We start from the raw sequence: 16273 nt of genomic DNA, 5'->3' as shown, positions 1-16273 counted from the left end.
GAAGAGAATGATTTGTCTGATAAAACAGAGTCTTGATGAATGATGAAAGTTGCAAAAAGTCCATTTACTGCTTGCAAGCAGGAGGTCAAATACACCGGCACGTATCACGGTGCTCTGTGGAAATGACGTCTCCGAGCAGTAAGAACGCTGAGTTTTTATACACATGTGAAGGACATTCTCCGTGTCAGTTAGGAGAAGCTGCAAAGCAGGTTGAGATAAGAACCCAGGTGAAGCTGAGGGTAGCACACACACACACACACACACACAAGATCCTCCTCAGTGGCCGCTGCAAATCATTATTAATTGACATGAAAGTAAAACTTGGATCCGGAACTTTCGTACAGAATAAGATATGAACCAAGGCCATGAAGAGGAGTCCTTTGTTTTGAAGCTTCTATGAGATCGAGTCGACCGTCCTCCCTTCTCAGGGCACAGCTGCAAACTAACGTTTTGTATCCTGCTGCTCTTTGCACGTCAGGGTCAAATACAGGATACAAATCTCACACCTAGAACGTGTTCCCCTGGTTGCACCATTTTCCACTTATCTGCACAGCATCTCTGACGTTTAGCATCTGTATTGAAATTCGTCAATGGATTTTCAATAGAAGGAAAACATCTCTCGGCCGTTTCAGAAAGCTCTGGTGGAACATTACTAAGCAGGGTCTCCTTAGTATTTGGTTTGTAGGTCATTAACCAATTCTTCAAATCCATCGACTATGCTTTGCACTGTGAGGCATTTTAGCTTGTAGTTGTGATCCACTCATCTCACTCAAATCAATCTCAGCCCTTGAAGTCCCTGCTCTGAAAAATGTCCACTCTGTCTGTTGTGGCTCAACGCAAACTGAGGTGGCGTGCAACGATCTGTATGCATCACACAAGCCTGAGTGAAACAACGTTGGCCTGGACTTTATATCCTTCTGTTCCCGCATCTGATGCTCTGATGAGGGATTTGCACTCATCCATCAAGTTCATACTCAACCACTTATTACTCATGGATTTGTCAGTGGTTTGATGTCTTACAACACACACAAAAAGAGAAAGAGAAAACATATAATCTGGCATCCTTTGTAAAAGAAAGACTTTGTGCGCCCACATTGAGGGTTTCCCACCAAACCCTGTTGTCACCTGCTACTGAACCATCTACTGGAAATCGGAGACATTTAGCCGTTAAGACGACAATCGGTCTTGGTCGACGATCCTTCATCACAATGGAAGCACAAATAAAACACGACCACGTCACTCTCATTTGTTCAAAAGCCTAATATTACAAGAGCAGAAGTATTTATATCTATTGATAATCAAAATGATGACAGAGTAGCTTTTGAAGAGTCGGGGCCGAGCGGAGGAGCGTCTCAGTCATGAGGCTTAACCGCAGCGCAGCGAGTGTTTGTATGTAAGTGGTGGAACGTCAGCCCTAATGAGTCGTCATTTTCCAAATCCCATTGACAGATGGAAAGCAGTTTAAGCATTTTATTTGACTAATTTGATAGATTTGACCTCCGATGTAAGCAAACCCCTGTACTGTTATTATATGTGCTCATTGCAGATTACCGTTGCATTCAAGAACACTAGAGCTGGCAACCACGAGGTGGGAGATATTGGTGAGACTTTGGACGTCAAAGGTCAATCTCCACTGCCCCTTGTGTGGGTGTGGCCAGTGAGTGAGCCGCGTGGAGCCGCGTGGACTCGTGTTCACGTGCCGTTACATTGGAATCGTTCTAATGAGCTTTCAGGAGCTAAGATGGAAAAAAAGCTGCTTTTTATTTTTTCCCCTCAAAGTGATTATTATTATCATCCAGAAAACCACAAATATTGTTTTATAATTCAACCTCCATTCAAGATTTTAAGAAAATAATATTCGTCATGCTCATTTATATGAGTAAAAGACATAATAAATATCAGCATCCTTGATTTCTCTGCTCTCGACTCTCAAACGGTCAAAAATCCTAGAAGAACCAGACAACTACAAGCAGTGTTGATGTCTACTGGAATGGTTTCCATGGCAACGTTTCCACGGCAACCTCTTTGATCTCAGTGACATCATCAGGGTTTCCATGACAACGTTTCCACGGCAACCCCTTTGATCTCATTGACATCATCGGGGTTTCCATGACAATCCCTTTGATCTCATTGACATCATCGTCATCAAGGGTTCAGAACCCACTTTAGAACACTTGGAACCCAATCTGTTCATTGCCTTTCAAGCCGAGTTAGCAAGCAGTTGATATCTTGTGAGTAAGTAAGTTATCAGCTGAATTTGTCTTTCACGACCACGAAAAGTATTTTAAAACAACAGTCCATACTTTTACCAGTACAAAGTATTCTTCAAAAAATGCATCGAGGAAACGGACGGAGAAACAGGACTGAAGCCCCTCGGTGCGGCCAAGGCCCTACACCAAAAGGCTACAATCCGCAGGAGCTACTCGCACGTTCCCACGATGAGATCTACCGTCTCACCGACCGGATCACAGACCTTGAGTCCGTTAAGAAGGATTCTGACATTGAGAGGAACAAACTTTACCTCGTCATCAAAGATCGGAAATTGACAACCGCCCATCTGGAGAAGAGTCTGAAGACCGCCAACGAGAGGATCAAGACCCTGGAGAGTCAGCAGATGTCCACGGCTGAAATCAACAACAGCCGAGAGAAAAAGCCCGAAAACATCGACCTCCTGGAGCGTCTGAGACTATTGGAGGAGAAGATGGCTGAAGCCCAGCTCATCAGTCACCAGGAGAAGGAGCGAATGGTTCAAGAGCATGAGGACAAATTTGCCAACCAATCTATCAAGCACCTTAATCTCCTCAAGGAGAACGAGGATTTGTCTCTGAGGCTCGCCGATTCCAAAGACGTCCTCGTCACCAACGAGATCTGGCAAAGAAAGTACGAGGATCTGGAGAAAAAGACCACCCAAGAAATCGCCCTAAAACAAGAGGCACTGGAAGCCCTTCAGGTAAAAAACCAGGAGATGGCCACCGAGGTTGAGAATCTGATGGTCCAGAGAGTCTGCCGAAAAGAGTACGAGGATCTGGAGGAAAAGACCACCCAAGACATCGCCCTAAAACAAGAGGCACTGGAAGCCCTTCAGGAAAAGTACCAGGACATGGCCACAGAGGTTGAGAATCTGATGGTCCAGAGAGTCTGCCGAAAAAAGTACGAGGATCTGGAGAAAAAGACCACCCAAGACATCGCCCTAAAACAAGAGGCACTGGAAGCCCTTCAGGTAAAAAACCAGGAGATGGCCACCGAGGTTGAGAATCTGATGGTCCAGACAGTCTGCCGAAAAAAGTACGAGGATCTGGAGAAAAAGACCACCCAAGACATCGCCCTAAAACAAGAGGCACTGGAAGCCCTTCGGGTAAAGTACCAGGAGATGGCCACCGAGGTTGAGAATCTGATGCTCCAGAAGTTCAGTGAGACCCTGAAGGTCAACAAAGAGAAGGAAAGCCTCTCACAAAAGCTGAGGGAGACTCAACAACAGCTCATCAGCGAGGAAGAGAAATTCAAAGATCTGGAAAGAAGGATCTGCAAAGAACTGAACCTCAAACAAGAGATGTTGGAGACCAGAGTAACAGCACTGTACTCCGACAACCTTGCTCTAGAGGAGAAGTTCAACGAGCAGCAGGCCAACAACCACCAGCTGGCGGCAGAATACAAACTGCTAAAGGACCGGAGTGATAGTATGGCTGAAAAACAAGAGGAGAACACATCCCTCAAAGTCATCACACTCCAACAGATGGAGGAGTTGGCCAAAGAAAATCAGATTGTGATCACCAAGGTGAAACAGTTGCAGGACGAAAACACACTCCTTGAAAACATCTGTCTGGACTTGAAGAAGAAGAAGAGAGGCATCTTTGGAAGAAGGATGCAAGACAGACAGACGGAGATGGACAAGATGAAGCGCAAAATGCAGGACCAGGAGACTAAGAGGTCCGAAAAAGAAGAGAAGAGCCATAAGGGGAAGAAGACCCTCCAGGACTGAACATCACAGCCTGAACATCACAGCCTGAACATCACAGACTGAAAACCAGTAGAAACACCTCACTTCTGCACCATATATATACACATAGTCACACACACACACACACACACACACACACACACACACACACACACACACACACACACACACATACACATAAATACACACACACATACACATAAATACACATACACATAGTCACACACATAATTACACATACACACACATACACATAAATACACACACACATAGTCACACACATACACATAAATACACACACACATACACATAAATACACATACACATAGTCACACACATAATTACACATACACACACATACACATAAATACACACACACATACACATAAATACACACACACATAGTCACACACATACACATAAATACACACACACATAAATAAACATAGTCATCTCCTCCATGAACCGCCACCTTAACGTGGTGGAGGAGTTTGAGTGGCTCAGTGACCCTGTGAGCGGTGTTGTCTCTTGGTATCCCAACAAGACCAACAGCCTTCAGGCGAGAGTCCAGACTAAGAGCGGTTCAACAAACTAGATTGGAGGGTGGAGGGTGGAGATAGTGGTGGTGGAGGGTGGATATAGTGGTGGTGGATGGTGGAGATAGTGGTGGTGGAGGGTGGATATAGTGGTGGTGGTGGAGGGTGGATATAGTGGTGGTGGTGGAGGGTGGATATAGTGGTGGTGGATGGTGGAGATAGTGGTGGTCGATGGTGGAGATAGTGGTGGTGGATGGTGGAGATAGTGGTGGTGGAGGGTGGATATAGTGGTGGTGGTGGAGGGTGGATATAGTGGTGGTGGATGGTGGAGATAGTGGTGGTCGATGGTGGAGATAGTGGTGGTGGATGGTGGAGATAGTGGTGGTGGATGGTGGAGACAGTGGTGGTCGATGGTGGAGATAGTGGTGGTGGATGGTGGAGATAGTGGTGGTGGATGGTGGAGATAGTGGTGGTGGATGGTGGAGATAGTGGTGGTGGATGGTGGAGATAGTGGTGGTGGATGGTGGAGATAGTGGTGGTCGATGGTGGAGATAGTGGTGGTGGAGGGTGGAGATAGTGGTGGTGGAGGGTGGAGATAGTGGTGGTGGATGGTGGAGATAGTGGTGGTGGATGGTGGAGATAGTGGTGGTGGATGGTGGAGATAGTGGTGGTGGATGGTGGAGATAGTGGTGGTGGATGGTGGAGATAGTGGTGGTGGAGGGTGGATATATTGGTGGTGGAGGGTGGAGATAGTGCGGGTTGGAGGGGGGTGGTCCAGGTCGGAGGAGGGGGAGAGGTGAGGGGGGCATTCACCGGCACTGCAGGTAAAATGGTAATTGTTATTTAAAGTGATGGCGTCCTGCTTATATGTGTAATGAATACAGCTGTGACATTCTGGTCGTTACTCAATCACCAGGGAATTAATCTGCAACGAGTTTGATCAGCAACTCATTCCTTTTTCGCCTCTCATCTGTGAAAATGGGCTCCTTTTGGGATTCTTGAAGGTGGTCTTCCGCAGACCTCAGCGCCTGTTTCTAATAAATCAGTCGGTGTGTTCAGATTCTCTTCAGAACGCTTCGAACATCAGGAATCAGGAAACATTTATTAGCCAAAATATGTCAAACATACAAGGAATTTGTCTTGGCGGTTGGTGCGCGACAGTAGACAGACAAGACAACAGTGCACAAGTAATAAAATAAAGTGGAATGAAATGCTAATGCAATGGGTTAGTAGAATAAGGCTATGGGTTAGTATAAAACAAGGGAATAAAGTTAAACAATTTTAAATATTAAAAAGTTAAAAAGAAAAATATTAAGCATAAAGTGCACTAACGAACAAGTAACAGACAAGAGACAAAGTGACAAGTGACGACAAAGTGATGAATTGCAGTTAAAGTGACATGTGCAGTTTGAGGGGGAGTGACCGGTGGAGTGTTATAGTCAGTCAGTGGGGGTCCGGCTCTGTTGATGAGCCCGACTGCCGACGGGAAGAAACTGTTCGTGTGGCGGGAGGTCTTAGTCCTGATGGACCTCAGCCTCCTGCCAGATGGAAGGGGCACAAACAGGTTTTGTCCGGGGTGGGAGGGGTCGGCTACCATCTTTTTAGCTGCTTCAGAGACCTGGAAGCGAACAAGTCCTGCAGGGACGGCAGGTTGCAGCCGATCAGCCTCTCTGCAGAGCGGAGGACACGCTGCAGCCTGCCCTTGTCCTTGGCTGTGGCTACAGCGTACCAGACGGTGATGGAGGAGCAGAGGATGGACTCGATGATGGGCGTGTAGAAGTGGACCATCATCGTCTTTGGCAGGTTGAATTTCTTCAGCTGCCTCAGGAAGAACAACCTCTGCTGAGCCTTCTTGGTGATGGAGCTGAACATTCAGCTCCCACTTGAGGTCCTGGGTGATGATGGAGCCCAGGAAACGGAAGGAATCCACAATAGTGACGGGGGAGTCACACAGGGTGATGGGGGAGGGTGGGGCGCTGTTCTTCCTGAAATCCACAACCATCTCCACTGTCTTTAAAGCGTTGAGCTCCAGGTTGTTCTGACTGCACCACGACACCAGATGGTCAGACTCCCACCTGTAGGCGGACTCGTCCCCACCAGAGATCAGTCCAATGAGGGTGGTGTCATCCGCAAACTTCAGGAGCTTGACGGACTGGTGGCTGGAGGTGCAGCTGTTGGTGTACAGGGAGAAGAGCAGAGGGGAAAGAACGCAGCCTTGGGGGGAACCGGTGCTGATGGTCCGAGAGGCTGAGACATGTTTCCCCAGCTTCACGTGCTGCTTCCTGTCTGACAGGAAGTCAGTGATCCACTTGCAGGTGGAGTCGGGCGGTGCAGCTGGGAGAGTTTGTCCTGCAGCAGAGACGGGATGATGGTGTTGAAGGCAGAGCTGAAGTCCACATACAGGATCCTGGCGTAGGTTCCTGGGGAGTCCAGATGCTGGAGGATGTAGTGGAGGGCCATGTTGACAGCATCGTCCACAGACCTGGTGGCTCTGTAGGCGAACTGCAGGGGGTCCAGGAGGGGGTCGGTGAGGGACTTCAGGTGGGTCAGGACTAGCCGTTCAAAAGACTTCATGACTACAGAGGTCAGGGCGACGGGCCTGTAGTCATTGAGTCCTGTGATCCTGGGCTTCTTGGGAAAACATGTTGTCTGTTTTAGATTTTCAAGCAAAATCATTTTAGAGTTTTACTCCAGTTTTGGCAGGAACATCAAGTTTCTATTTTACTGACGTCAAAAATGCAAATGGTCAAAAAGCTTAAGCATCCAGCTCCAACTTCACTGTGTGTGAGTTGGTTTGTGATCATTTGATGAATCTCCAGTTTGTATGAGGTCTTATTTATTTATAAAAAATAAAGTTCGCCAGGTGCAAAAACCAAGATACACATTGCTCTATATATTTATTTATTTATCTATAAGTTATATGTCGACTCTGAGTTACCTCTATAAATATATAACCTACATAACAACGTCTCTGAATCCTACTTAATTGAGAAATAAATATCGCATATATTTCTACAGATTTCTCCCTATGAAATCCTGCTTTTCTTCCGGTGCTACCTGGATTTCCCTCCGACACTTGACGGAACCTTTCTTTTCGTTCCGGGCCTCAGTGAAGTAATCATGGCGGCCGATGGAGACGTCGATTTGGACCTCGAAGCCGATGAAAACTGCACCGGAAAACCGGCAGAGAAGCCCCGCAAACATGACAGCGGCGCTGCAGACCTGGAGAGGGTCACGGACTACGCGGAGGAGAAGGAGATCTCCAGCTCTGACTTAGAAACGGTGAGAGCTCCGGGCTAACGTTAGCCGGGATACATGCGGCCACTGCGGGCTAAGTTAACGTTACACTGCCGGTCCTTCATCTCGGATACAGAGCCGTGCGGAGTGAACCCGCGGTGTACTTTGTCCTTTTTAAGGGGGGGTTCTTCCTTTTTAATTAAAAAAATGCCGTTTTGTGCTCTGTAGTTGTGACGTGAACTATCAACTTTGTCACTAAAGTCAACTGCATCGTAGCTAACTAGCCAGCTAGCTAAAGATAGTTTACTCAAAATGCTTTTATTGTCGTAAACTTTACGACAACCGTAAAGTAGGTAGTTCATAACAACGGAATCTATAAATTGATTAACAAACGACAAACACTTAAAACAATTGGAAATAGCTAAATAAATCAATACATTTGATATTCATATTTTTTATTTATATAAATTGGTTTAACTGAACAGAGCATTCATGTGTATTTGTGGCTCTTAACGTCTTCTGAGTGTTTGAATTAAACCACTAGAAGTCATTTCTTATGGAGGATTGAGGGTAGTTCGTAATATAGAGAACTGTGACATATTATCTGGTATTAGATGTTGGAAAGACCGTCTTTTATTTTCCTCACATGTTCCGACGTGCAATGAATGAATCATTTTCAGCTTCAGTATTGTAATTGTTGTTGGATGCCACGTGGATGAACCTTAGTTTATTTCGGGGCCTCACGTTTCTCTTTCTGTCCTATATTTATATTTAGTTTGACATTGTGAAAGTGTCCAAATGTAACTTGTGCATCACCAGCAGCCTATTTGTGCTGTATAGTAAAACGTATTTTACATTTTCAAACCATTACATTTAAAACAATGTATACAAAGCAATCCTTTAATTGGGGAGACGGAGGGTTTAATTAAATAAGCCTTTATTTTCTGTTTGTTTGATCTGATAGATGGTTATTTCATTGTGTCTCTTTCAGGCGATGTCTGTGATCGGAGACCGAAGGTCTCGAGAGCAGAAAGCCAAACAGGACAGGTGAGTCCACGTGGACGGAGCACGCCTTTATTTATGAAAATAACCACTAACTTCTATAACAACTAATGTACCCGGTTTGTTTTCAGAGAAAGAGAGTTGGCCAAAGTCACCATCAAGAAAGAGGACGTGGAACTAATTGTAAGTTTTTACTTTGACACGTTATCAATTCACTGTTGTTCATTATAAAGTTATTTTACCGTTATCAAATGTTTTTGTGTAATGTGAATAAATTACTTTTAATCAGCTTTTGATTATAATGGAAATGCATCTCTAATATGTAAGTTAAACTGCCTTATTATAATCAGTTAAATATGACCCATTAAATTACCACTTTAATTAATCACTAGTTACCTTGAACTATAAAACATTGAGTTTCTGGAGAAAAGTAAAACATTGAAGTGAAATTTACAAACTCGTCTTTCATCCAGTGAAATATTTGAAAGGCTTTGACCCTCTGTATTGTGGTGTCGGCGTACAGATGTCAGAGATGGAGATCTCGAGGTCGGTGGCGGAGCGCGGCCTGCGGGAACACATGGGGAACGTGGTGGAGGCTCTGGTGGCCCTGACCAACTGAACAAACGCACCGGACTGTTTCACCCCCCAAAAGAGCCCAATCTGAACTGTGTTTTTTTAAATAAAAGTTGATCTGCCTCAGTTTGTGCCTTTTTTGGATTTAAAGTTATTTGTTTAGCTCTTAATGAGACAAAGAGATGAAAATACACGTTTTATTCAACACATGAAATAAACAAAGTTGCAGCTGCTTTGTACAAGATGACAACCCGCTTTAAAAATAAAAGCCAGCAGGACGTTTAATCCGTCAGTCATTCTGCCTCAAGTAGCTTCAGGTTGGAACCGGTCCGTTGGCTGCTTTGATCCAGCAGAGAAACAGTCTCTGGGGAGTCATGTCGTCCCCCCGCGTCCCCGTTGTCCTCAGGTCTTCCTCTTCTTCACGGTGGGCCGGTCGAACACGTCCCTCACGCCCGCCGCCTTCTGCTTGAAGAACTTGCTGTTCTGGGCGCTCTCCTGGGCCCAGGCCGAGTCGAAGGAGGTGGTGTCCTGGTCCACCAGGTGGGTGTACTTGGTGCGTCCGGAGCGGCCAAAGTTCTTCACCTGGGGGGTGAAACCGATCGTATCAGACAACTGGACCCCACCTTCACCTTCAAGTCCATCTTAACTGCTAAAATAAACTATGAAAGATGCTTCTACTTTCATGGTTAAAGGTTTACTCGTTAAACAGTTTTACTACTTTCTTTCGCTTCAGAATTTTGAGAGAAAAACTGTTTGAATATGCAAATGAGGTGGAATTAATTATGTTCATATTTGGACAGAAATCTAATTCAAAAGATATCGCTTCATGTCACAACATAACCGAGGAAATACTGTCAGACAGAAATCTACTTCATGTTTCTAGTAATGAAATGTTGCATAATTTAGTCTGAACATGTGACTCATTTTCATATCAGCTGGACATTAAGAGGATTATTTGTTGTATTTACATGTGCAAATGAGGGACCATCTAATTAGGAACTAACTTAAGAGGAAAATACAAAAAGTAGTAAAATAAATACTTTCTTCCCACGAGTCTGGAAGACGACTTGTTATGGAAAACCAAAATCTAAAAACGGACCTGTGAGTTTCTTTTCACTACAAAATGTCAATGTCAATTTTAATCATATAGCACTTTCAAAGACCAACGTCCAGCCAAAGTGCTTTACAGGATAAAAATAATCAGCACACCCAGATGTTCCTCGAGACGTCCCGCCGTGGAACAAAAGAACTAAAGTTGGACTGACCTGCATGACTTTGGGGAGGATGGTTTTGTTGAAGTGGTCCTCCAGAGTCGGCGCGCTGAAGTCTCTCTTGTACACGTTCTCCTCCTCATCCTGAAACATTCATCTGGTGCTTTAACATCTTATCAAACATCGAAAAAAGACATTCAAATGCACTGGATTCTTCCAATAATACGGAATAACTAGTGATGGGCGATAAAAGATGGAAGGAAGAAAGACAACCCTTCACTAAATAGAGAGGAAGGATGGTAATCATCAATAAACGCACACGTCACATAACGCACTACTTTATTGTCCTCATACAAACCCTGTAAAGACACAAGTTTGAATGAAGATTCCACAACCGGCTGTTCGTAGACGCTCTCACCATGAAGAAGGCTCCTCGGTGGTAGTACTTCTGCAGGAACTTGTATTTGCCCTTGCTGGCTTTGTTGGTGACTTGCTTGCCGCTGTTGCGGAGCTCGGCGCGGCGCTCCTCCTCCGTCAGGTTGTGGAACCTCTCGATCTCCGCCTTCTCCTTCTCCATGCTGTGGAGCAGACGCACACGTCAGGCTCCTCTCAGCGCTCACGCCGTCATTCGGGGGGAAGCAAACGGGGATTTCTACTCACACTTCCCGGACCTCTCGGTCCCTCTTGATGCGTTTCAGCTCCCTGACCTTCCAGCCTTCGTACTCCTCCTCCTCGTTCTCGCCGTCCGTGTCCAACGCGTCCAGGGCGGCTAGCGTGCGCCGGTTCTCCTCAAACTCCTTCTTGGCCTCCTCCTCCACGATCTTGAGGGTGTAGCGCCGGCGCTCCTCCACCTGCTTCTTGGCCTCGGCCTCCAGCTCTCGCTGCTTCAGCTCCTCCGCCTCGCGCTCCGCCACCGTCACTCGGTCCTTCCTGCAGGAGACGCAACATCCTCGTTAGTCACGTTTACGGTCCAACTGATCGGTAGTCAACATTTAAATATCTACAGTAGGTTTGCATATTATTATTATTATTATTACGAGGGTGTTATTTTACATTAATAACAGCATTATCTTCCTGCTTTTCACGTTCAATCTGTTTATTTTAAGTAATTGTAGAGAACTTTTTAAAAGGATGTTATACAAATGAATTGAAGCATTATTTTCTCTGTTTGTAGATGAACAAAGTGTCTTTACTTGCGGATGAAGACCGGTTTGAGCCGAGGCTCCGCTTCGTCCTCGCTGTCCGTGTACTCTTCATATTCGGACTCGGACTCAGACTCCGCCCCCGACTTCCCCTCCTCCTCCACCTCCATCACCTCCATCTCTTCGTTCTTCCGTTCGGTGGCTCGCTGGCGCATCATCGACCGCCTCCGCTCGATCTCCTGCGCGGGCGAAGAAAGAAAAGCTTTTCTCAACATAAAGAAGAAACACCGAGTGTGACCAGCAGATCACAAAGAGAGGACACCTACCTCGTCGTCCACTTCCTCCTCTTCCTCTTCCTCCTCCTCCTCACTACTCTCCTCTGGGTGCTCCGGGTGCCACGTGCCTTCATCGGAGTCCTCGCTGCTCTCGGCGACGACTTCGGGCTCTGCGATCTGTCGGTGTCTCGCCAGCCTGAGGACCATGAAGGACAAAACACCACGTGGTCAGATCGGGGTTTGGCCAGCGCAGCGTTTAAGGGTCACGCGTGCGACTCCTCACCTCTCCTCCACGTCCTCGGAGACGCGGTTGAGCAGACGCTTGAGGCGCGGGTCGGAGACGTCCTCCTCCTCCTGCTTCACCTCCGCCTCCTCCTCCTTTCCCTTCTTCACAAACTGGAAGTCCTCGTCCTCCTCGTCGGACGACTCCATCGGCGCGTAGTCGGGACGTTTGCCGGACACGTACCTCTTCACCTTCACCTTCTCCATGGAGAGCTCACCTGGAACACGAGGAGACGCGTGTTCCTTTAGCAATGACTGACTCACTTCATAAGGTTACGATTATGTCGACGGTCACAATTTCAGTTCTAAGTGTTGAAGTCACTTCATTCCTCTGAGGGACTAAAATACTACAGAACCACAACAGCTGTTAACATTTGTGGTATTAAAAAAACTAGCAACAGTTTTGACAATACATCCATTCTCTTCTATATGATAGTAAATTATCATCTTTGGAGTGTAACGTTATAGTAAAAGCATTGTGGTGGTTCAGTAGTAATACTGGTTTTACTTTTTGGAATTTGGAGACAAACAAACAAAGACAAACAAAAAGTAAAGCACAAGAAAATGTATCTGCTGTTTATTGTTTAGTGGAAGGGCGGTTCAGGAATGTGCTGAATATTTAATGTTTGATACTTTTCCTTGAGATACTTAAATAAGTAACAAACCCGTTTGTTCATAACGGTTCGCTTTTACAAGGACGTTGTTGTTTTCAATGAAGTTCATCAAAAATACTTTTGCTCCTGTGGCTACAATAAACAACCCAAACATCAAAGGCATCACCCGAAATGACTGCTACGCGTCTCATAACTAAACAAACTAAGCTAGCAGGCTAACATCTTAGCACGCAGCTGGCCGCCCGTTAGCCCCCGTTAGCCCCGCTATTACCTTTCTCGTTCCGGACCGGCACGGCTCCGGCCGTGGACTGGATCGGGGGAAGCTTCATGTTGAGGGCCTCGCGACTCGACATGGCGGCCTGGTAGACGGTTTCCACCGAATGTGAGCTCAAATAGGATGTATTTAATGGCACAAAATGAGCTCGTCGCTGCTTTCAATCAACCGGAAGTTTAGCCGACGAGCTGGCGGACCGGAAGTTGATTTGTTCCGACGGACACTTCCTCTCAACAGAGTAACGAATAATGATCGAGTAATGAACACAAAACCACATCTAACTGACTTTGTGGACCCCGTGTGTTCTATAATTCTGGGTTTAGTGTCATAAAAAAATATATAATTTGAAGATAAAAGCAATTTAAGAACGAAGTAGTGCCATCCAGTGGCTGATTTAAGATCAACAGATGCTATAGAAAAATGCCACAGTATTAAAACTCTAAAAAGTTCATTCATAAACACGCATTTTAATCAAAGACTGTTGATCAGTTGATTGGTTTTATCCTTACTAAGAGTGATTGTGTGGTTTGTGAAAATAAGGCTAAATGACGCCTGAGCCCAAAGTAATAGTTTACAGTGTTTGTTTTGTGAACTGTTGATAGCAAGAATAATCAATAAAAAATGATCGAAGTAGTTGATAATGCATTTCCTTTCAATCTCTCTTGCATTTCCATGCTTTTAGTGTTTGTAACATAACAAATCCCTCAGATAACTGCAGTGAAGTAAAACTTATTTCCATCTGAAACGTAGTGGAGTTGAAAATTTAAGTGAAAGCGGGAGGAGAAAATATTCCAACAAGTTCCATTCCAACTACTGATACTCAATAATACTCAATTCAATTATATGACTGCATATATATATAAACAGAAATACCAGTTACTACACAGATGTAATGATAGGGTTTATTTCTAGAATTTACAAATCAAAAAGTATCTTCTTTGTAAGTGGATTGGTCGGCTCTCCGCTGCATCGTCACAGCTGGATTCCTCTCTGCCTGAACAGCTCCTCCAGCTTCTCCTCCAGAGCCGAGTTGGTTCCTTTCAGGCCTCTCAGCACCTCACGGGCCCAGACGAAATACTCCTGCACCCGCTCGGCTGTCCAACCTGTGGCAAACACACACACACACAAACTCTTTATCGGACCGCTGTTGTGTCTTCCAGTGTCCGTAGAGCGTTTCCGTTTGAGTAGCGTGCATTAAGACAAGACAGGGCGACGTGTCTGTGACGCAACTCTCTGAAAGGAACATCTCTACTAGACTTTTACTTTGAATGTTGAGACCTGAGCACACTTTACACGAGAGGTGGACACGGTCATCGTGAAGTTCCCCGTGGATTTTGTGCCATGGACATCTGCAATTGTCGCCATCCTGGATAATAATAATATAATAACTGACGTTTTTTTTGCAACTGCTAAAAAGGAAGTGACGATATTTGGACTGAGGAGTGACATAGCGACACTGTATAAATGTCTTTGTTACTTGTTCGTTAGTGCACTTTATGCTTAATATTTCTTTTTTAACTTTTCTAATATTTAAATTGTTTAACTTTATTCCCTTGTTTTATACTAACCCGTAGCCTTATTTACTAACCCATTGCATTAGCATTTCATTTTACTTTATTTTATTACTTGTGCACTGCTGTCTTGTTTATTGTCACATTGTCTACTGTCGCGCACCAACCGCCAAGACAAATTCCTTGTATGTTTGGCATATTATGGTAATAAATGTTTCCTGATTCCTGTTGACTGTTTATGGAGGAAGTAAATCAAGAGAAATGGAGGAGTCGCCCCCTGCTGGTCACTACAGAGAATGCAGCTTTAACACATGAAGCTTCGGATATTCACACCCAGCTGGTTCGTGCTAGAACATTATTTGTCGCTAATTTTAGCAGCCTTGTTTTAACAAGTGAACTAATAAAAGGAGAACATGAGTCAAATGATCACAGTGGGAGAGGGACAGGGCGGAGCTGACCCTTCGGCGTGCAGCGGTTCAAATCCCTCAGGTTGTACAGTTTGTCAGCCAGTTTGACCAGCTTGGCTTGGCGGCTGCTGTGCGCCGCGTGCTCCACCTGCTGCTGCTTCCTCTCCTCTTTGGACAGGTTCCTGTCGTCCGTCACCTCCTCCACGATCCGAGCCACGATAGGCCCGAACTTGGCCTCCAGCTCGGCGAGCGAGGTGTCGGTGTCCTCCACGGTGTCGTGCAGCAGAGCCGCCTGCGGGGAGGACAAGAAAAACCGGTTTAGCTACAACAAGAAGCAACAGGAAGTTATTTAAGAATGTACCGTACCAACCTGCAAGACCTCGATGTCTGTGATGCCGCCTTCATGTGTGAGGACTCTGGCCACTCCTCAAAAGTTTAACATTAGAAGAGAAGGATTGGAGGTTCAAATACTTACACATATTTCATGTGCAATTAAGAGATAAATGAACAATTAACACAACAGGAAAACATGTATTTTTCAACACTAGTACTCACAATATATCCGCAGTGGAATTACTTTTTGTGGCATAAACAACAATCTGATAAAAAATCAGTTGGATTATAAATCTTTTGTATAATTCTGACCAACATATAAACTATTTTACGGGAAAAATAAAAAAATGTACCTCTGCTGGATACAATGGAAACATGGTTTGTAAACTGTTTGATATCAATACTGATACCTCTTCATTTATGTAAAACTACACAATTTATAGTTCATGCTTTATTAACTACTAATCCGATTCCTTACCCAAACACTGACACTCAATAGACCAACAAGTTAGATGACTGATCACGCAAAAATCAGTTGTAGAATCATATTTATTATACTGTGATAAGGTATCACTCGATAAATAAATACTTAAAGGCGTCACTCCCTTCCAATGTAATTATTCGCTGCGGTTTGTCCGGGCAGCACCTGAAGGCACCGGCACGGAGCTCGCGCGGCCCTACCGATGGGGTGGTTAATGTACGGCGTTGCTTCGGGGTCTTTCCGTCGTTGGCTGCGATGTTTCTCCGCCGCGAAGTGAACGGTTTCTAAAAGTAGGGCTGTGTCGGAATTCATGGTGGAAAAGTAATGACAGGAAGAAGAATAAGAAACAATGCTGCGACTGGACTTCAACGTCCCCCTTTTTTAACCACCGGTGTAGCAGTCCGACCTTTGTGTGGTCCGGGTGGAAACCGCAGACG

At 45.2% G+C, this 16273-nt stretch overlaps 3 protein-coding genes across 3 annotated transcripts; 1 reads left to right on the top strand and 2 right to left on the bottom strand.

Annotated features, from left to right (window-relative positions):
• The first annotated feature begins 6655 nt into the window (after positions 1–6655).
• Positions 6656–9432, top strand: hypk (huntingtin interacting protein K). Its single transcript, XM_040164432.2, has 4 exons — positions 6656–7776; positions 8723–8778; positions 8865–8916; positions 9257–9432. The coding sequence occupies exons 1-4, from the start codon at positions 7615–7617 to the stop codon at positions 9350–9352; spliced, it is 366 nt and encodes a 121-aa protein (XP_040020366.1). The 5' UTR covers positions 6656–7614; the 3' UTR covers positions 9353–9432.
• Positions 9433–9489: 57 nt separating this feature from the next.
• mfap1 (microfibril associated protein 1) lies at positions 9490–13410 on the bottom strand. The gene is made up of 8 exons (XM_040164289.2): positions 13102–13410; positions 12218–12434; positions 11986–12130; positions 11711–11898; positions 11178–11447; positions 10936–11095; positions 10572–10661; positions 9490–9888 (listed from the first exon to the last, which is right to left on the bottom strand). The coding sequence occupies exons 1-8, from the start codon at positions 13181–13183 to the stop codon at positions 9709–9711; spliced, it is 1332 nt and encodes a 443-aa protein (XP_040020223.1). The 5' UTR covers positions 13184–13410; the 3' UTR covers positions 9490–9708.
• Positions 13411–13992: 582 nt separating this feature from the next.
• Positions 13993–16256, bottom strand: hddc3 (HD domain containing 3). Its single transcript, XM_040164398.2, has 4 exons — positions 16037–16256; positions 15393–15448; positions 15074–15314; positions 13993–14207 (listed from the first exon to the last, which is right to left on the bottom strand). Exons 1-4 carry the CDS (start codon positions 16146–16148, stop codon positions 14077–14079), a joined length of 540 nt encoding a protein of 179 aa, XP_040020332.1. The 5' UTR covers positions 16149–16256; the 3' UTR covers positions 13993–14076.
• Positions 16257–16273: the final 17 nt, after the last annotated feature.

The sequence above is a fragment of the Gasterosteus aculeatus genome, chromosome 12 (genome assembly GCF_964276395.1).
Source record: "Gasterosteus aculeatus chromosome 12, fGasAcu3.hap1.1, whole genome shotgun sequence".
NCBI classification, from domain to species: domain Eukaryota; kingdom Metazoa; phylum Chordata; class Actinopteri; order Perciformes; family Gasterosteidae; genus Gasterosteus; species Gasterosteus aculeatus.
This window is presented reverse-complemented; position numbering and strand designations above follow the sequence as displayed.